Consider the following 22,733-nt stretch of genomic DNA (forward strand, 5'->3'; position numbering starts at 1 on the left):
AAATGAACTGTCACATTTTGTCAGAACACTGTTGAAATCTATAGCTTAAAATTAAACAAAATGAAACTTGTATTTTTGAAAGAATATGATTTATTATTCATAAAACCATCAAATTAGTTTTTAGAATTGCAAAAGGGTCACAGTCAAGTATGGAGGAAGGAGAGGATGAGCTCTAAAAAAGTCTTGAGTCCAACAGGACTTTGTTTCCTTCCTGTGAGGAATGATGCCTTACATCACTGATCACACTCCTGTTTGTGCCATAAAACCCAGTTCCTGCCCCTGCTGCACAGGCTTTTGTGATCCTGAGGAAAATATTTACATTTATTTTGCATCAATTCCTGACTGTAAGAAAGGCAAAATAATAGAGTCTCATTAATTTGAGCAACTCTGGGGCAGAGAGCCATGTATGGTTTATGGAGGATGTTCAAGATGTTGTAATTACCAGTTACAGATATTTCCAAACTCTGTAGAAGTACCTGGGGCTTTTTTATATCTCCAGGGGAGCACAGGAGAGGAAAGCCCCTTCTTGATAAAGGAGGGAATCTCGCCAAGAAGTTTCCTTAAGGGGTAAAGAAGGATGAATTTCCTGCTCAAGATGGTTTCTGGTCCCACCCTGCTCATGGGGAGATGATAAATAAAGGGTGCTGAAGAGTGACTCTGAGAAGGCAGACACCCAATTTATCAAATATCCTGAGCAAGCTCCTTCAGCAAACTGCACAGGAGGTGACAGGGTTCTGACACCTCAAAAGTATTGCTGCATAATTTGAAACACACCTGTTCATCAGCCACATTCAGCCTTGTGCAACACACCAACACCTTTTGGTGAACCTCACTGGGAGCATTCTGGAATAGCTGCTTGTCAGGATGGGACACAACAGAATTGCCCAATGTGATTGATACACTTAATTTCTGCACCTAAATGATAAACCTCACATCAGAGGCAGAAATCTGTTGTATGCCTCAGACAACAGTTGGTAATTAAAAAATGAAAGAATTTTTGTGGGTAGCTTGTGTTGAAACAAAAGAACTTTAGCTTATTTTGGCTGATGCTGATAACTCTCAGTGGTCTGGTTTTGCTAACCAGTACAATCAAAATGCTGACAAATCTGGAGTGCCAATGCTAATCCAAATGATGTAGCTCAAGTCTGACTTTAGCATTGTCAGAAAGGTGAAATAGAGGTGGAAAATTGTTTCACTGGCAAAGAGAAAATAGTTTCTTATTGAAGGCTGCCAGAAAATTCAAGTTCCTCAATTCAAGTAGTACAATACAGTTTTGATAAAGGAGATGCCTGTTTCAGGGATAGACCAGAGTCCAGCTGGTTATTAGTAACAAATGTGTTTTCTGCCATTGTAGCCATAGTTCACAGGAGTGTAGTTGCCCTGCATGGAGAAAAGATGACAGCACTAACTTGGAAATTGAGCTTTTATGGAGGGCTGGACAAATTTCTCAAAGTCTGTTGAGGGAGCCTCGTTAATCTTTGCTGCTGACTGCAGTGTCCTCTCGCAGCTGGTGAGGGTTGGGCACTCCTGGCCCTCAGCAGAGAGCCAGGGCTTGCCACATGCTGGGCTGCACTGTTCCACACCCACAGAACACAGACCTGGGAAGGGGGAGAGTTTAAGGAAATATTTGTCAGTAAAATGGGACATTTTCATAGCAGCTAGCCAACATAATCAATATTAACCCTGTTTTTATTTCATCTTAGGCCAAAGCATAAGTTCCAGTAGACTGAGAACATAAAGTGTGTTATCAATTTTTTTTTTTTTAAAGACTTACTAGTTCATGACTAATTATTAACTTTTAGGATGTGTTTGCCTTTTTGGTCAGGCTCCCTTAACATTTTCATTTGGGACAGGAGCATGCTTTTGAAGGGAATTGCTCCCTCCATTTCTCCCACTTACCACGCTTTGGTTTACATGACAGAGCAGGATGTGTTGGAACCCTGGAATTTTAGACTTTCTGTGCTGGCAGTTACTGACTCCCAAAAGAACACTACATTTGACCTGAGGCCATGGAGAAGGCTTCCAAAACGTTATGGCAGAACTGGGATTGTGGGTGTGGAGTTTGAATAGGAGTGTGTAATATCACAGGGTGGAAAACTTAGAGTTTAAGGTTTTAGAATATAGTAATGTATACAGCAAGATGGAGGTTTTGGGGCAGAGGCTGGTCCTTCTTCTTCACCTTCTTCTTCACCTTCTTCTTCACCTTCTTCTTCACCTTCTTCTTCACCTTCTTCTCTATGGGTTTGGGTGGTTTTGTGTAATTGGATAGAAAAGTCCACATTGTGGGCACAGTTGGTTGGTTATTGGGTTAAAAGTAAAAATAATTTAATGTCATTTCTTAATTGGATAGTTTATCCTTAAAAAGCCTTGTAGAGAGAGCTACATTGCCATTTTTTACCTTGTTAAAGTACTGTAGAACTCACAGCTTGTGAGACTGTAACATAGATAAGAACGAACAAACAAGAAATTCCATCTAGTGATTTAATCCCGACCTTGGCAGAAAAGAGGCAAAGAATCCATTAAGGTGGATGCATAAACTGGGTTCATTTTGGTAAAAACTAAACAAGAGGTATGTTCCAAAAGTGTACCTAATGTCCTGCAGATGCCAGTGGCTGCCAGGCCCATTGGCTCAGGTTGGAGTCAGCACGAAGCCCCCTGCCCAGGCAGGTACAGGGTTAACTCTGCAGAGCTGTTTCTGTGTGCTGTGCTATGTGCCCATGCAGAGCTGGGCACAGGAAAATGCAATTTAGGAGAAAAGCTTCTACCTTTACATCATTAGATTATGTACTTACATATTCCCGTTTTCCCCAGATATTATTCTGACTTCCTCAGCTCCCATGCAGCCTCTGTCTGCGTGACCTAGTTGCTTTTTCCAGAGAAACTCAACTTTTGAAATGTTCCCAGAAATTTCTGTATCAATGTAGTTCAAGTATGTGTTGCCTGGTTTGAAAGTTCCCCTGCCAAAAGAAAAGCACGGAAGTGATGCTCAATGTTCTACACAAATGAGGGGGAAAAGAAAACTTGACTATAGGGAAAAGGGGAGAGGAGCTGAGGGGTGCATGAGTCGGGGCTTTGGATACTACTGCTGGAATTTGATGAGATTTTTTTATGGATTTGCTGAAATTCCTGTGCCTTTCAGGATGAAAACACATATCAGTTAGCACAGCCTTTGTCAGTATCACCATGATTTATTCTATACATTACTTTTGAAAAATAAGACCTATCTTCAAATAAATCCAAGTCAAAAAGTTCTCTCAGTGTTTCTGGTTGCTCTCAACCATGAAGAAGATTGAAAATTATAGTTTACATTTGTGCCTTCTGTGCTATCACTGTTCACTCTAACAGAACACACATTGCAATGTGACATTAACATTGAAATTATCTGTGGGTTTATTGCTGCAGTGGTGTATTTATAACCAAAGGTACTCCTGGTACTGACCAGTAATGGGGCTGTGTTCAAACACAGAAGAGATTGATTTTGTAATATTGAAGCTGGGTTGCTGATTGGCATCTATTTATTGAGATTTACTGGAAAAGGCCAAGCTGAGTGGACAGGAATCCCATATTCCAGCACAGTTCATGGGCAAGCTGCAACTTTCTTATTCACATATTCCCCAGAGGAGGGGATAATTAGATGACTGTACATCACTGAGCCCTTTGTCTTCTCAGAGGTCACCAAATCCTGTTTGAGTCCAGCAGCAGCCACAGAGCTCTTGCCCACTTTGCTATGCAAACATGAACCTCAGAAAACAAAAGAAAATAAGAGGGACCAGCAGATTTTTACCACAGTCTGCAGCACAGGGAGCTTCCATCACTTATCAGCTGCTTTTTTTGCCAGTGTAAATCACAGACCACACAGAACAAGGTGATGCATGTAAAAAAAGCTGTGTATACATTCCATGTGCTAACAGTGATAGGGCCACGTTTCCAGCAGCCACATTAAACTTACTTGTCAATGGTATATTTTTTTCTGAACCCATTAGTTGCAGTCAAGGCTACATCTATATTTCCCTTCATGGTTTCTGTTGCACATACTTTGACATGTATCTCTTTTTGCCAGCCTTGGGAAGCAAAATCAAATGGATTACAGTTGTAAGGAGATTTCTTTCCTAAGGTTTAAATTTCTTATATGTTTCAGTGTCTCTAAGAGAGAGAAAAGGATTGCACAAACATGCTTATAAGCAAAAACCACCTGTGATAAATTGCAGTTCATTTATTAATTGTCCAATTTCCCCAGTCCTATGGCTATTTCTACATTAACCGCAACTAAAACTGTATTTCATATTTCTCCCTGCCTCCTGATGAGCTTGGCAAAAATATCCTGAAATGCTCCAGTTTTATAAATTTTATGAATAAAAACAATGCAACATTTTAAAATTTGAAATTATGCACATCCAGCATAAAATTCCTCCCAGTTTCAGCTTTATAGAATTTTTGAAACCATCATGCAATAAGCAATAACCAAATTTAACCCAAAGATGAGCATCATTTGATCTGTTTTTACAATTATCTCAGCTTTCCAAAATAATGCTGGTACTGCATGTTCCTGACACCTAAAACTCTAGATGTTTTATTGAGAGCAAATCATTAACTGCAGCAGCTCTGCAGAAATGTAAGGTCCTTTTTCACACATAATTCATTGCCACTTTAGAATACACCATAAAATGAGCACTTACGAGCATATGGAGGGGAGGGCCCTGTGTTTAAATAAACTTTTTGCTGTTCTTTTTCAGTTTTATGTAAAAACTTATCAGCATAATGACCCATCATTGGGCATCCTTCTTCTGGACATGGAAAGCAGTCTCCCTGGGGGGAAAATAAAAATGTGCGTTATAAGACATCATCTATTTTAATCTCACTTAAATTTTAGGAAATTAGGGTATTTCAGCTTTTTCCCAGTTTTTTGTTTGTTTGCTTGGATTTTTGTAGGTCCTCGCTTCTCAGTTCAGATCATATCTTCAGCATTTATCATTGTGGTTGAAAAAGGAGTTGAGGTGCCCAATCATCTTATTTCATCTTGTGGAAAATCAGAGAGAAACAGGTTGGAAATCTAGCCTAATTCCTTGTAGTCTTGCAGGGACCATAAGTAAATACCATAAAGAGTGTTGTGCCTTGCTGCCTGATCTGTAAAATCCAGGTAATATATTCATCTTTCATTGGGTCCACTGGAAGGTTTTCTACTGGTTATAGGATGGATAACCACATTTCCAAGGGGGTCTGGCTGAATGTCTCACTTGTGTGGTAAAAATATTTATGTTTAGGAGTACTGGAATTTAGGAAGGCTGGGCTTTCCATCTGGGATTTGTTCTGTCAGCCCTTTATCCTTTATTCCCATTTAGAGGCTTAATGAATTCTATCTACCCACACAGATCAGACAATCAGATCAAGACCTTGACATCCATTAAAAGGAGGTAAAACAAGACAAACATGAAAGCAGATTAATTGCAGTGGGAAAAATAGCTCTGCTGTGTTTAGGTAGCTCAGTATTGATATATGGGAGGTTCTGTTCAAACTGGTATTTGTGGACCTTTGGCTATTTGTGCATTTGATGAAAAAAAAATGGCTAAATGATCATCATCACTTCTCTATTGTGAAATTGCTTGGGTTTGGGTATGGTCTGAATGAAGGTGGTTCTGAATGTCCCCTGTGCCCATATCCCATGATCCCAAGTGTAGAAGCTGTCCCAGGAATCTTTAAAAGAAGAAGGGCAGTGCTGTAGGCTCTCAGATAAATCCAGACCTGGTACTTACCAGCACAAACTCTCGGTACGTGTCACACTGATACCCAACAAATCCATTTGGAGTGATGATGCTCTCAGCGTAATACCTGAGACTTCTTTTATGTGCACATCCAAAAGATCTGTATGCTGGGGAAAAAAAAAACCCAAAAAACCAAAAAAAAAATCAACAAAAACCCCAACAGGTAAAAAGTGATGAAAACAATACATTAACATAAAGTCCATGCCAAAGAAACATTTTGGGGTCTCTTTTCCTCAAAAGCACTTGCACGTATAGTGTTGTCTCAGATAAAAGAAATAGCAATGATTAAAAGACATTTACATTGTAAATGATTTGGTTTTGTAGTAAGACAATGTACTTATGCCTACATATATTATTTTCTGTTGGAAAAAGGTAGTTTTTGAAAGAGTTGGAGATGCACAAGGTGAAAGAAGAAACATTTGGGAGTGGTTCCCTTTAATATTTCAAAGATTGGAATATTTCATAGCTACAGTTTTTGTAAAGCATACAGTAGTCACAATTGAGTAGTTTTCCTTTTCTTACAGTTATCAAAACATGGTATTCTGAAAAATCACAGTTTCTACTAATTTCTAGAATTAAAGATAATTTTAGCAATTATTATAAATTCTGTGGCTTTTGATGTTTTTAAGCACTAGAAAATCTGCAGTCATTTGATAGCAATTCTGTGAAATCCTCTGAAAAGCAGGATATTTGGCAGTGTGTCCTTGATTTTGTCAGAACTATTTGAATCAAATACTTTTTCCCATCAGACTGAAATTTATAAGCAGTCAGTAAGGAAAGAAGGAAGTGCTATTTGGGTTATATTTACACGTCCCTTATAGCAAATGTTGTCTTCCTTGATTCCGAGGTCTCTCCTATATCAAAACACAATATACTAAAGTTAGATTATTTGTATAAAAATGGGCTTTATTCCACTTCAGTGTGTGGTGGGGGCTCACCAAACCACAGGGGGAAGTCTGGGAGGCACTGAAGTAGTTGCAAGCTAGCACAGGTTGTAGTGAAATCAAAATTTCCCCCAATGGCAATGTTTATGCATCTTAAAGATAGACCAGCTGGTGTTGACCAGTTGACACATTGTTCTTTCCATAAGGAAAGAAAAGAAACCCCACACTAAAATCTCTCAGAAAAGTACTTGTTGTCTGTTTTTCTTGGAAATAATCTACATCATCAAGGCTTCCTGAGTGTGTTTCCTTAGTAGCTCCTTCTTTAATTCAGAAGGGTTTGTGCTTTTAAACCCTCAGCTCTTAGAGCTGGCTCAATTTATGTTAGTGGCAAATTCACTTAACATCTATCATCTTTCTACTGCATCAAAAACTGCAGAGAAAAAGTCACTAAATATTATTTTTAAAGCACTTCATGCATAAAAACACTACATAAATGTAAACATTAACAAACAATAGAGAGGTTACCAAACAAAGTAAGGTTTAACCAACAAGAGGGAGTTAAGGCTGTCTCTATTTTTAAGAGCTGCTTGAACAACCAACTCCATCTGCTCGTGTTCAATAGAGCTGAGTTTCTCCTTCATGACAAAACATTGCAAAGAGCCTTGTGAAATGTCTCTGGAAAAAATATTTAATTTTTTAAAATTTAAATGCAGACATTTTTATGCATTCCAGTTGGAAAGTGTTTTTGTTCCAAGTAACTTTGAGCACAGCCAGATTTCAGTTCTCTTTGTTATTAAGTTCTCAGCCAGTTCTAAGGGAGACAATTTTTGAAAGCAAATTATTTAACTAGTGGTGGGGATTTCAAACCATTTAGCTGTGAATAACAGATGTTCTCATTTCTCTAGGTTAGGATCAGAAGACAGGATTTTGTGGATATATTATACTGGATCCCAGGGTAATTCTGATTAACTGTCCAACTTTCTTTGAAGAACTACTAATGGAGCAGTCCTTTTATAATCTTTTGTATTTCTGACCTTGGGCTGTTCCCTTGGAAGAGACTAAAGCTTGATTGCATGGATGAATCCCACTAATATTGGGAGTAATATCTTCCTAGGGAGAAGGAGAGCTCATATTTTAAAATACTCATTTTTGGATTATCCATGAATGAAATTTTACCAGTCCTTCATACGAAGAATTCCCACTTAGGTCATCCTGTCAGCACAGTGGAAGGCTCTTAGAAAGCTTGTGATACAAAATTTTGCATGCTTTAAGTGCAATTTTCATCTAGAATTTGCATTGTTTAGTACAAAAGAAAATTGGAGGGTATTTTAGAGGCAGCTTTAAATGTTCCGTTTTTGAGCATTGTCTCCCTATTCCAAATCTGAGCTATATAAAGGTCTTACCTTATCCTAGCCTTTGTATCTACCTGTAACTTATAATGAGGTATTACTTCTTTAATGTATGTATTTACCTCTCATCAGGTCATTGACATCCCGAGTTGCAGGAGGCACACGAAGCTGCTTGCATCCTGGCATCTGCTTCCCACCATTTGGGTAAAAATCCAGGTGGCCACAAGTCTGAAGAATCCCTGGAGCTGAAATGCACAATGGATCCTGGCAGATCAATCCCAGCTGTTCTGTAGCCAACCTGTGTGCCAATGGCAGCCTTTCAATGAAAACTTACCAAAGTCAAAGAAAAGATGACCAGCATGAGTGTGAATTATATCAACAAATATTGCATCTGAAGGATCCAGCCTCACCATTGTGGGAGTGTACTGGAAAAGGGGCCCAGCTGGATCCAAACCTAAATGAATGGAGATACATCTGATTGAGTAAATAATACTACATGTATATCACCACACACAGGTTATGTATGCTATATATGTGATTATATTTCTGCCTTCACATTAAAAAAAAAAAAAAATCCATTTTGTGGTCCACAGCTAGAAAAACATGCAGAGTATTAATAGAAAGCTGACTGAAGGCATTACAGCACAGTAAAATGGTGTAGGCTGCTTGGCTTACTTTTGGGAACAATGATATAAGAAGAGATTTGGTTTATTGGGGTTTTTCCATCATTTTATTGAAAAATATGAAATCTTCATATGTTACTCTGAGCATGTAGATTTATTTATGAATTTTTACTTGGCAAGAAGTCTATTTTTATTTCCAGAATATCTTGGTTGAAAATGGTATCCCTTCACTTCAGTGTCAGTGAGGTCTCATTGGAGATAAAGAAACATAACTCTGACCCCAGTTTCCCTGAGTTTCTTGTGTGACTGCTCACTGTGCGCATGGCTTAGACAAAGCAATGTCTATGCAGAGAAAAGAACTGACTGGGAGAGAAGGAAAGCAGAAAATAGTGAGTTTTTAAAAGAAAGCAATGTGTGACTGTGTCATGGCTTGTGTGCCACCATGCTGGCTGGACACTGTTATTTATGACAAACCAGCACATTGCATTCTGTATTGTATGTTTATAAAGCAGCAGTGATTCTTCAGTTCTTTTTAAGCTGGGTAAAAATATAAAGTTTTATCAGCTGAAATAGCTGCAGTACCTGTTATTCTTCCAATGCCAGGCTTCCTCCTCCCTGCCTCCCCTGCAACATGTGCTCCAAGGCTGTGGCCAATGAAATGGATGTTGGCAGGAGAATAGCCATAGTCTTTCTGTGAAGGTTTATGGAAAGGAGAAAAAACCAGTGTGGGTATACAAGTGACACTGCAGCAGGTCCCCATGCAGTGCCAGGACATGACCAGGTCACTGGGCAGTGGGGACGAGTGTCCTGGTGGAAAGTTGCAGTTCTGGGTGATGGGATCTCTACTTAAAGAGAAGCAATTCCCCAATCATCCCACCCCTCTTCATTTCCAGGGTGTTCATGGCTGAACACATCCTGGTACATTAAATCTAGGGGATTTAATTTTTCGTTTCAGATTTTCAAATGTTTTGAACTGCTGAAAAGTCATGTTAGTTTTTCAAAATCTAAATTAAATTATGACACTAAAGCAGATATTTTCATTTGCATGGGATTAGAGCCCAGGGATTGGACCTGCTTTACTGGGTACTTCCTGTTCTTCCTATTGAATCAAACCTAAAGGTGCCACTCTGAGCACGATCTTTATGTGGACTGTGCACATTCCAGGGATATTTTTTTACCTCGAGGAAGTTCACCAGGTACTCCAGCTCGGCCCCCACAATGCGGACGTTGTTGACGGCATCCGTGTACAGACCACTGGAGCCGCCCCTCCAGTCTGTCAGGATGCAGTTCACATCTTCAGAGTGAAACATGAACTGGTGGAGAACAGGAAAAGAACAGAGGAGAAGGGAACAATTGTAGCAGGGCATAGTAGCAGGGCATATGTAAACTGTATTTTGTTTTGTTTGTGTGACCGATGACGACACATCTCTAGTAATTCCTACTGATGCTGAAGATCAACACAAGGAGGCAGAGTGGAACCAGTGATTAGAGGACACTCACAAGCTTCCTTCAGCTCTTTTTCCATTCCAGATGCCTTGGCTGGCTCTAAGGTACCAACTTCTCTTAATGCCAGTACCCCTGTTACTGAAATAGGTCCAAGTTTTATTCTTCAAAATGTTTATGCTTGGTTTATCTAAAAGAATTCTGAAATTTGTGCTTGAATTGTTCAGCCCTGAAATTCATAGATTACAATGAAAATATTCTATGTAGACACTGCTGCCAATGGAACTTTCTGATTTTTTATTTTATTTTGAAACAATTTCATTTTTGAAATGTGCCAGAGTAGAATGAAACCAATCTGCTGAACAAAGCCTTTTGGATTTATTAGATCAAATGTGTCACTCAAACCGACACGTTTATTGTGACCTTTTGCTGAGGTGAGAAAACTCACTCTTTTTTCCCCCTTTATTATTGGCAAGGAATTGAAAAATCAATTTATTATAGCTTTCCCTGTGGAGGTGAATGCAGCAAAAGGGCATTAAGCAGAAAGCTGAAGTGCACTATATTCCTAGCCAAGAACAAGACAGTGGTCATGTGGAACTGGGCTTCATTCTGACTTTTGTGCTCCTTACATATCCCCTGAATTAACAAGAGAACAGAGGTGTAAATTTTACATGCAAATTTTAAGCCAGATGTGGATATTTAGACTTTCAAATACAAGCAAAATGACTATTAAAAATAGCTGTACCTACCCTGCAGATGCTTGCTATCCAGGGGAGATCTGCTCCAGCAAGGTGGCCGTGGATAATGAAACGAGTTTTCCTGTGCGCTCGGAAATTTGAAGCTTTTATACTTGAAGGATTTGTAGCTGAAATTTTCTGTGCCAAGAGAACCAAAGGACCAACAAACACAACAAGGATGTGACTGTTCCATCCCTCTGTGCATTGATAAAGGGCAGAGTGCCCCAATGGTTAAGGCATAGTTCTAGACCTGGAAAAGATGGGTCTTATTCCTCATTCCTAAACTGCCTTTCAAGTTTCAATTAATTAATCACTTAAACAAATTCTTTTTTGAACTAATGATACTGGCATCTTCTGCACAATGCTTTATGATATACTGGTACAACATGCCATGTAAGCACAAGATTTTATCAAACTTGGCCATAGAAATGCAAAGACAGCATCTTCTGAAAGGTATTATGTTGTTGACTTTGAAACTAAAGCTATTTTTCTTTATTTTTTCCTTTGAAGATAAGACCTTAATTGCTTCATTTATATTTTATGGGAAAGCCCACCAGGCTTACAAATTCAGAGGCTGTAGGTATTTTGGTGTCTATTGAAAAAGAAGACATTATTTTCTTTAAAATAAATTCTGAATACTGGCTCTTACATATTTTTGTTATGGTTGTGTTGACTTAAAAGGGGGATGTCATGCACTAATTAGCAGACATCTCACCTTCAGTGAAAGACTGATTTGTTAAAACTTCATAAGCCCTCTCAGCTGGAGGAGTTGGACTTGCTCTGAAGTGCCTTAATAAACACCTCCACTGATTGTGACTGCCATTTATATAAAACCCCTTAATTCTGGAGCCTTTTACCTGTAATAACTTGTGTTAGAGGGCTGTGATTAATATGTTGTAAATACACCTAGCTCCTCAGGGAGCTGAAATCAGGAAAAAGGAAAAAAGATGGAAGAAAATTATCATGTGTCTAATATAGAATTGGAGGTTCTCCCAGCAGTCATATGAGCAAAATATGTGAGAAAAGAAACTGTCCCTACAATTTATTGAATGTATTGTACACTGTCAGTATTTAAAAACAAAGCATTCTCTTACTTGGTACTTCACCATGTTATCTCTGGTGTATAGGAGGAAATTTGTGTTCACAGCATCTGGAGAGCTGGGCAAGCCTGCCAGTTGTCTCCCCGGGATCCCAGCCCATGGGGGGCTGTCGGAAAAGCATCCAAGCCTTTTGTAGCAAACTTCCCTTCCTGGGGTGCACAAAGAAGGAGATATTCGTGTTCTGGGAATGTCACAGGTTCTGTACACGAAGGTGGCAGGGGAGGGTTTACACCAGGAAAGCCAAACAAGCCTGGTTTGGATTGGGATGGCACTTCTGAGCATTTTTCATTATGGGGCTCAGATGTGCTCGGGTGTTTGCAGCAAGGACTTAACTTCAGGAGTGGTTCCTGCTGCAAACAGAGCCTGGAGCTCAGCCTGGTGAGTCTGGTTCAACATATTGTTAACACAGCCCTTGGAAAAAGACAACAAAATCTTGATCCAGGGAAGAAATCAGCTTTTGCTGTCAGCACAGAGTAGTCCTTTAAATCCGTCCTAAACTCCAGGGATTATCCAAATTGTTATTTCTTGTGCAACAACTCACGAGGGAGCAAAAAGAAACCAAAACGTTGAAATAAGATACTTCTGGTTGCTCCACAACAGACATTAAACATCTCTCTTATTTTTTTCATCACCTTAAGATTTTAGTGGAAGCAATAAAGTGGAATTTGAGTGGAAGCCTTGAGCAAAGTACAGCCTCAGGATGTGTGGTCTGTGCCTGAAGGACCAGTTTCACAATTCCTATTGTGCCTTTAATACAGTGATGGTGCAAATATGACATGTGGGTGTTGCCATTAATTGTCATCCTTCCACACTGTTATAGCACAACAGTTGTGAAATCCCAAGAAACTTTTATTGCTATTAAAAAGTCCATGTTTTCCTGTCATTAAAGAGGTATTTTGGATCAAGACAATTTTCTTGTTCTCTGCATAGCACTGTGAAGAGTAGGCACCTAGGGTTGTAGCTACCATGAGTGAGTTGAGGGTAGGAAATTCTGGAAGAATTTCAGAATCAATTTGCATATAAAAATACCTTTCTGATTTCCATTCTGCTTACTTGCTGCAAAAACCTTTACAGAATTAAAAACTAATGAGTTAAATATTGGAAAGACATGGCATGACTCAGTGGTCCTAATGAAGAATTATGTTAAATACATTCCAATGAACAGATTTTTTCTAGAATATAGATATCCTGGTGTAAGATGCACATCATTTGTACTCTTTATAGACTTTATTCTTTATATGTCTCACCTTTGGCTGCATTGAGAAGAAAAAGAGTAGTGATCCATACTGCAAGCATCTGAAGTGAATAAGAACACAATTCAAACATAATTGAAATTAGAATCTGGAATTCACCTAAGGGTTCCTTTAACCCACTAAAACCCCTCAAAACTCAGTGCTTCATTTTTTTTTTTTTTTTTTTTTTCTTAATGAAGCTAACCTTGAAAGGTTGATTTCTTCAGCTGTATATTGTAGAAGCAAATATAGGTTCCAACTCTGTGTCTCTAAGAGAAAATTAAGAATCAAGGCTAGTATGGAGTTCAGGGAGTTCCTATTCATCTCTTCAAGACTAAGTTAGTCCAGTAAAGTATGGAATTACTCACATTAAAATTGAGTTATCCTCTGCTCACATCATAAAAAAAGGCAACTTTTCCTCAAAAATAGTAAGGTTTCAAGAAAATAGCTTTGGGATTATTTCTGTTTGCCATGGAGATTTTGCATGATCAGGGTATCCTTTAGGAATCCTTAAAGATCATCTTTTTGTCCTTGACAAACAGAAACTTTCTCTGTAGAGCTGCAGTTTATGGGCATGCAAATTAAATTCTTACAGGATTCTCACATTACTGCCTGAAATTTATCCTAGGATTTCATAGAAATCTGTTACTCACAGAACTGCCATCAATGATTGCATTTTAAAAAAACCCCAACAACAAACTTAATTTGTGCTTATAAATCATACAGATGGTCCTGAAAACTCATTTTGATCACTGTTATCAGCCATGGATGCTTATCAGCCCTCATCTGCCTGATCACTTAATCACCAGCTGATAGGTAAGCACAGGGGTAAATGGAACCCATCATTTACTCCAAGGTGAAGCAGGGAAAATACAGTCTCACTACTACCATGAGCAACATATCTTCAAAGGAAAATAGATAATTCTTAAAAAATCTAATGTCATGCCCAGATCATCCAACCAGGGCTGCCCAGGCAGAGCCCTGCATCCCCTGAAATCCATAGCGCACTGTTAGGAGCAAAGAGTTCATCCCTGTGAAACCAAGTGTAGGTTCAAGCATGTCCTGCTCCCATCTCCTCTCCTCCAGCCACTCACCAAATACCTTACCCCTCATCACCATGATCCTTATTTCAGCTCCTTAGATGTTCTTGGCTCCAGTGTATCCCATTTTTACCTTGGCAAGGCTCAGAGCAAGTTCTCAGGGTCAACCTCTCAGTTGCTCGCGGCAAACCTTGCAGAAGCCCTTTGGGGAGCCTGGAGAGAAGCAGGACAGCTCTGTGCCTGCCCTCCAAGGGCACGTGGCAGAGGGATGCTCACCCTCTGCTGCTCCACAATGCTTGGATTCCCAGCTGCATCTGTGGCTGTGTTGGGTAATGCCAAAAGAAATCTCCCTCTGTCAGCCTTCATCCGAGATAACACCAACCAGGTCTGACCAGTTGCTTGCTGCGTGACTCCACCCACTTAATGCAAAGTTTCAAACAGGCTGTTATTGTCCTCCACTGGTTATTATTTTTTGAGCTAAAAATTGCTGGGAAGTGTGATGTAAACACTGAACAAACACAGGGCCTTTCAGGATCAGCAGGGCCGCTCATCTTGGTGCAAGGCTGAGTTGAGATTGTGACTTAACATCACACCAATGGCAGTGGTAGAGCCTCCATCCTTTGCATTCCACCCCACACTTTTGATAGCAAAACTATCCTTCCTGGAACTGATCCCTGTCCTTAATAACTTACAGTCTTAGGCAAAATTTTCAAATTTGTATTTGATAGCTAAGTCTACTGTTGCAACACAAAGACACAAACAAGGTGTTTTAGGATGAGCTAGCATATGTTTGCCAGGTTCAAACTGTCACTTGATAAAATGCAGAAAGAAGTATGAAAAATGATAAAAAAATTAAATAGCTTAGTCTGTCACTTGTTATTTGTTCATCTTGTAGATCTCTTATCTCTAATTTTGCTACCAGATGAATTACCTGACTTTTCTTTGAAAAGGTGACAAAAATGCTTTTAAAGAGAGGAGAATAGTTCCTGGGGCAGATTGTCACCACATTCAATCACCATGAATCTTCATAATTAAATTGTATTAATTGCAGTAATTTTATTTTTTAGTGTTTTGATAATGATGTCATTTCACATAGTACTATATTGTTGTTATACTATTATGTTCACGTTTCTGACTTTCCTAGAAATCTTTGTTCCTGTAGGTGTATGTGGGGCTTCTCCAACCTAAATGGTTCTATAATTCTGTGTAGATACAAATGAGAAACCTGCATCTCCACATTTTAATGTTAAACCCTTTAAGGTGACTACTGACACCTCCAGAGACAAGGGTGTACAGGAAGGGGAGACTCCCTTTTGGTATAATCCTTTCCACTGACTGATGAGTTATTCCACATCTAACACACATAAATATGAACTGGGTTAAAGTGCCACAAATGCTAGGTTATTCATCTCTTCAAGACTAAGTTAGTCCAGTAAAGTGTGGAATTACTCACATTAAAATTGAGTTATCCTCTGCTCACATCATTAAAGTCTGTTGTGGGTTGCAAATTGATCTGTTAGCCAGTTACCCATAGAATTTAAGTAAATAAAAATGAAGAAGTGTTTAAAAGATGCACACACAAAAAATCTGCTTCTAAGTTATCCCAAGTCATCCTGGACAAAACTGGCTTCAGTGATAGTTAATAGAACTCAGAACTGTGATGTGTGATACGCTCAGATCTCTGATAAAGCATCACATTTAGAAGTACTTAATGCTAGTTTTTTATATCATTAAGAATTCATAGGCAAAGAAATATTGATTCATTAGAATTTAAGGGCCCCACAGAAAATTAGTATTTAATCTTACCTTCTTATTTAATTCTGTTATATATTTTATTGGACCAAACCCTCATTTCATTCTATCCTCACCATTGCTTCACACTTCAGAAGCAAAGTTTACTGCACAAGCTGATTGCTCAAACTTCTAAGTGTATTTAGTTGATTCAATAAATTATTCTTGAATAATTTGAATTCATAGATTTTACCTATGCAGCATATTTTGGTGCCTATGTTCTCAGGAGAGCTCAAAGAATGTGAATAACTCATTACATCAAGAAGATTTTCTCAAACCTGGTATTATAATCCCAAACCATACCTGAACCCTCTGCTGCAGCATGGACTCAACTGTAATCTGGTGGTGCAGACTTCAGATCACTCACAAGATTCAGTGACTTTGCCAAGTTAAAATTAAAACAACAAAATATTAAAGGGTTTTTGATCTTACCTAAGATGAGGACATCGCTGTCTCACATCCTATGATGAGAGTAAATGTGTGCTATGCAATTTTTGCAGATAAATTCCAGCCAACATTGAGCATCAGATGAAGTTTAACTTACCCAGGCTTTTCTCAGAACACATGAAGTGATTATTTAGTGGTGTTCTTGCTGCCTTTCAGCAGCCAGTGAGACACCACAGCTCTCCTCTGGTGTTTAAGGCAAGGTTACTGGGAGAGCAAGGTATCCTCATACATGTAACAAATTACTCAGAGGATTTGCTCCAGCTGACAGGCATGAAATGGGTTTTCTATGCTAGTTTACTAATACCAGGAAAGTTCACAGCTCAGCAGCATTGTCAGACGTCAGCACTTGTGTTGGCTTCTAGAAATATTTGCACTTTAATGGGGTTAACTGCTTCGGTATTATCTGGGACCGGGTAGGAAGCAGCAAGCAACAAAATGCTGACTCTCCATCCCTTAGAAGTGCCTGAGGGTTTCTCATCCATGAGCTTGTCCAAGCTGTCCCTGAGCTCATGCACAGCTCCAGCACACCCAGCATCCTGTATCAAGCACTTTGGAATCATGCAGCTGTGAGGAGAATCATCTCCTTTCCTTTCTCTTCAGCTGTGCAGTGCCAGCTTCATTTCATGTCCCCTGTTACGGGGGTGGAAGGAAATCAACAAGGCATTTTGTGTTTGCCTTCTCCATGATCCTCTTCTTTTGATAGATGACATTCCTACCTTCATCTCTGTTCTTGGCTGACTTCTGTTTTTCTCTTATATGCCAGCATGTGAAAATTATTGCTTATTCCATCAGACTGGACAAGATGGACATTACTATTTTGCTCTCCATTACCAAAAACTGGCAGGGAAAATTCCTTCTGTCCTGAAGTTTTATCAATGAATGTGTTTTTGTGAGGGATGAAGTGGCCAAATGTGGAAGAAAGTTCTTTCTGCAGCTAAAACACAGCTTTGTGTATTCTCTCCTAAAATCTCTCTTTAGCAACATCTGTAATCATCTTATGTGATGAGGTACAGTGCATATAATATCCTACAATTCAAAAAAGGCCTAATAGGGATAATTCAGGCAAGTTATTGGTCAGGCCTGGTTATTTTATTTATTTATTTTTTTCTCTCAATTTTAATTGCACCACTGTCACGTCTTGATCTAGAGAATAAATTTTCTGGGCAGGTCACGTCTTGATCTAGAAATAAATTTTCTGCCTATCCATGCACACTGCAGGGTGCATAATTCAGTTTTGGGTGTATGAATAATGTGTGAATATTATAGATAGTAATAGTAATGTAAAGGTCACCTTTTCCAATGCATCAGTTGTAACAAATTTGAATTTAAAAAATCTTAAATACCAGCAAGTATTTTTCTATTCATTCCAGTCTGCTTGGCTGTTGGAAAAGATATGAAGGGATTGTTATTTTTATCTGCTGTGCCTTTCTTATCATCCAGCTTCTAATACTTTTATTGATGCCAATCCCAATGGGATGACTCATAGAATTAAATACTTCTTAGCTAAAGAAAGAGTACCAAATGTTAAGTTCCATTTACTTTGTATTTTAATACCATCTAAACTAACAGTTGTTGCATGACTTATTTGAAACTTGCATGTAAGCCCAAGTCTTTTTGTGATTTACATGGGGTAAGATCTGAAGTTTGTATCTTAATAAAGATTAAGATGCAGTTATGCCTTAGTTTTCATCAAAGAGAATTCCAGGTGAATTACCTGGTCATCTTTTTCTGTGATAAAACACTCTGGTGCTCAGTGCATGTTCTGAGGGCAATATTGAATTTAAAATTACAAAATAGGGACCAAAGAAATACAATATAAACAGAAAATTTTAAATTCCCACAGCAAGTTATTTTAAGACCTATGGACACTATGTGCATTGATCTAATTTTTTGGGATGCAAATTACTAAATTAAATAAATTACTAAATTAAGTGCAAAAAATGAAAATAAGAAATTACATTAATTTATACAAGCTGTTAGCCACTATTAAATGGAAACACATAACAAAAACCCCAGATGCTTCCATATCAGACCCTGGATGTGGTATGAGGCCTGGTGTTTGTGGGTTTAATTGTCATTTTGCAGGGGCTGGTTCTGTTCCATCACAATCCCGTTTCCAACTTCAGTCTAGCACAGGAAGTTTCCATCAGGGCACTGTTATGTTTGTGTCAGTGCAAATATATTCTCAAGTACTTGTGGTGTGGCAACACCTATAGTGCTTTCATAAAATTTGTGTTGTTTTGTGGTACCCTCTCACCACAGGTTTATGTTTGTGCCCCATTCATGTCATGTCTGGCAAGGAGGTTTCAGTTTGGAGCTGTGATTTAGAGATTTGTTCCTCAGAAGAGCTCCTGGAAATGCTGACATGAGGGGAACGAGCACATGGATGTTCCCAAAGTCTGCTTGGTGCCTCTCACTGGCTTTGCCACTCCCTGAACAAAAGGATGGCTTGCACAGGAATACTCTTATCATATTTGCTGATAAGAGCAACTGTAAGCTGGAGGGCTTCTTTATTTTGTTTTTGAGTACTGTTTCTTCAGGCAACTTGAGTTTTTAGTATACTTTGAGAATACTATCAGAATTTCATGAATTCGTTGGCCACTACTGGAATGAAATCCAGTAGGCTGGTTTCAATGAAGCACTACCTTTGCCCTCTGCTATTTTTGGAAAGTCTTGCAAAACTCCTTTGAGAGAGGCCAGCTAATACAGGGTAGACTGATGAAAAATATCTAGTTTATAGCACCTTTCTGTAAATAAAGTAATGAAAAGTATCTAGTTTATAGCATCTTTCTGTAAATAAAGTAATGAAAAGCTACAGGATGACATCCACTTATTTTGCAAGCCAGTTAAATCAGTATCACTTTCAAAATGACTTCAGAAAAATTGAGCGTCATCATTTTGATTTTAAGCCTTTTGGCTTTGAAGTTAAGAAACATTGCTTTTTAAAAAAGAAATGAAGAAAAAGATAACGAGGAACAGTGAAAACTTTTTAAAGGGCTTCCCTAAATAAGAGTTATGAGGCAGGGCTGCAAAGCATGAAGTCATTTAAGCTTAAGGAATGTGGGAGTGGGATGTTGCAACAAGCAGAGCACTCAACATTACCACACCAATTAGACTTAATAAGTTTAACTGGAGTATTTCACAATGTCAGTCCAACCCAGCCTCTTTTGAAGTGAGCTGAAGTGATTGCCATTGTTTTCAACAAGCAAGGGTACAAGGCTGCACTGCAGGATTGATTTCAGGGTTATGTCGCTGTTTCAAGGTGTATATAGATGAACCCGAGTGCATGCAAATATCTGGAAAAGCTGTGAGATTTCAGGGATATTTCAGTGATCTGTGACTGGACAGGCACTAAATGCTAAGGGTGAACAACTGGAGAATGAAAAGCTTTAGGGCTGGTTTTTGTGTGGACTTCCTGCTTCTGAAAGCCAGTTGGGTTGTTTGTGAACACATGGCTTGTAGGTGATTGCAGCATGCAGGCCTTGATTTTTCAAGGAGCTGTGCCTGTTTTGGGATTATTCAACACTTATGTCTTATGAAAAGAAATTACATCATCCTCCTAAAGTGCATTATAAGAACAATGTGACATGATGGAGTTGCTAACCATGTAGTGATTTGAGCAATGCTGGCATGTGCAAAGGAGGAAGTACTGATTATTCTGGGAATTTGCAATACTAGTTATGCACAATGTATGTAAGCGTTTTAAGCAACTATCATCTGCTTTTCTACCAGCCAGACTACAGTTTAATTTTGTTGAGATTAATGAAAAACACCTAATGATCAAAGCTAGAATTATTGACAGCTACCAGAGGTGAGAGTCAAACAACACCTGGGCTGTCAATTGAGAAGGGGAGCCTTGAACACTGATTTGGGATGGGAACATGCTGTTAGCCAGGCATTGGGAGCCAGGGCTTGCCAAAATCCTGGGGGCTACTGGTTATATGAAAAGCACTCAGAGCCTACATCAGAGGTAATAAAAAGTAAGGGGTGTGCAGACAGTTTGCTCCACTGCCTCCAGATCTGAGCCTGGACATCAGAGCCTGGCCCCAAAAGATGCAGTATTTGGACAAGAAATCAAAGTCCATTCTCATCTGGGGAAGTTTCATGGGTTCTGAGAAAACCAGCTCTTTTTTTCTCTGAAAAACATCCTGCCAGCCTTGAAAACACATCAAAGGGATTGTTCTTCATGTACCTGATATCTCTTCTTTAAGTAATAATTCTCTATTTGCTTTAAAATAGAAAATTTACCAGGTGGCGTAAGCTGATACTTTATTTAATTTGCAATTTATAACACAGAATAAAAGTAACATATAAGATAAAGACCTTTTTAGTCTTTTTAGTATAACACTGCTTTTAAAATACCTGGAAGTGCATTCACTGGCATGAAATCTTAAACACAATAAAAATGTCACTTCAGGATTCTTTGGTTTGGCTTTTAGAAATTTTCTCTGGTTCTCTCCCTTTATCCCAGAAAGATTTCATATTGAAGCTTTTTTCTTATCCTGCAGCAACACTCTACAGACAGTAGAAATTTAACAATCTAAATTATTACTTCTTATGCACTGTGTACATGGGTGCCTTTTAACTTGCTTGCTGCACTCTGTGAGTCTGGTATGATACATGGGTCAGATATTTACTGGGCATACTTTTTAATGCCATTGAAATTAAGTTGTTCAAGTGATAAAAGAAAGAACTGTCATCAGACAAGCACAGAATCCATAGACAGAGAGTGAGTTAGGTATGTGTTTTCAAGATTTGCACAATCCTCCTCTCCATTGTGTAAGTGCTGATTACAGGGAGCTGCAGGTCTCAAATAGAAGCAATTACAGCCCTCCCCACCTGCAAGGAGCACTTGCAAGATTGTCATTCACAGAGGCCAAAAAGTCGTGGCATATTTGGTATGCCATTAGAAGATAAGCTTATTTCTTTCATTAATGATTCATTCTCCCTACCCTATTCATAAAGAAAAAGTACAGCAATGAACAGCTTCAGGACAGTGAGCAGCAGGGGAGCGGCCATCTCAGTTACTGACCTGGGAGAGGGAACAAGCCCTGAGTTCTGCCTTTCTGGGCCATAAATGTTCATGTGTGTCAAACTGATACAATACATACATCTAGAGAATTGATAAGGAATGATAACATATCTCAGAAAATTATTACTTTGTAAGAAGAATCAGGGTCTCATTTTATTAGAGGGTTCCCTGAAGTGTCCTTCCACAATCAGCCAGGTGGATGTGTAAATACCAGAATCTCTGTCTACCTCTATTTTCAGTTGATTTGCAGAGACACTCTGGTCCCTAATTATGTCTGGTGATTCCTCTAGTCCATCAGCCCCAGGAAGGAACATTTTCTGGTTCTCAGGCTGGGGTCTGTGCCCTGACAATGCCCTCGTTGTACAGGGGGTGAGACCCAACCTGCACCACCCCCTTCACACTGCAGTAGGGAGCTGTGTGGGGCACCACCCCTCCCCAGTCCTTCAACCTAAATGAAAAAAACCCGGCCCACACTGCATTGCTGAGCAGTTCATTACTGCCTTGAAATAGCATAGCCTCTAAACAGCACATTAATTATCAGCTTGTCTCGTTAGTTAATCCCATTAGACTGATATATGCAGGCATTTTATCAGTAGAATTGAAAGTAAATTCCTAGGAACATCACTTTTCTGGTTACATTTCCTGTTGTACAGTAGATCAAGGGATAACTCTTGCTTTGGTGTAGGGCAAACTTGGTTTCATTTCTTGTGTTCAGATCAAAGGGCATCTGATGAGCAGGGTAGGATAAATGAAGTGTGTGAGATGGTAGCACAGAGAGTATGTTCTACTTTTACAACCAATTTGCATTACCAGTGCTCCTAGGAATCCTTGCATGAACCAGGAATGCAAAACGCCAGGATCTGAACAAGAATCATGTCAAGATACTTTCAGCTTACCTTAAATTAGAGCAAGAACAACCAAGTGAGCAATTCTTCCCTCTGGAGTTTGCATTAGCTCAGAGATTCCCACCTGAGACACGATGGCAGTCCATGGGGCTCAGTCTGTGAGATGCTGTGACTGCCACAGAAGGATCACGTTACTAACCCTGGCATTGTCACACCAATTCACCACCTGCCTAAAGGGAAAAGACTTTAAAATATCTACTTAAAATAAATTCCAAGTAGTTTTATTATCAGATATTAATCTGAAAACTTATCTAAGGGCTTGAAGTACTGCAACACTCCATGACAGTTTAGAAATGATAGAAGATTATAACAGGCATGTATTAATCAGAGAAATAAACTCTTGAATTGAACTTTATGATCTGGGTCCCAAATGTGCTTGGAGTTTCCTATG

The 22,733-nt window shown here is 39.0% G+C and overlaps 1 protein-coding gene across 1 annotated transcript; it reads right to left on the reverse strand.

Moving 5' to 3' along the window:
• Nucleotides 1-1,424: 1,424 nt before the first annotated feature.
• On the reverse strand, nt 1,425-13,191 carry LOC121350102 (pancreatic lipase-related protein 2-like). The gene is given in 12 exon segments (XM_041461137.1): nt 1,425-1,598; nt 2,789-2,957; nt 3,950-4,061; nt 4,677-4,806; nt 5,751-5,866; nt 8,115-8,237; nt 8,327-8,446; nt 9,198-9,306; nt 9,794-9,928; nt 10,808-10,933; nt 11,890-12,044; nt 13,143-13,191. Coding segments are annotated over 12 exon segments (1,518 nt in total).
• Between the last annotated feature and the right edge of the window lie 9,542 nt (nt 13,192-22,733).

Source organism: Pyrgilauda ruficollis, unplaced genomic scaffold (genome assembly GCF_017590135.1).
Source record: "Pyrgilauda ruficollis isolate IOZ18807 unplaced genomic scaffold, ASM1759013v1 scaffold15, whole genome shotgun sequence".
In the NCBI taxonomy this organism is placed as follows: Eukaryota; Metazoa; Chordata; class Aves; order Passeriformes; family Passeridae; genus Pyrgilauda; species Pyrgilauda ruficollis.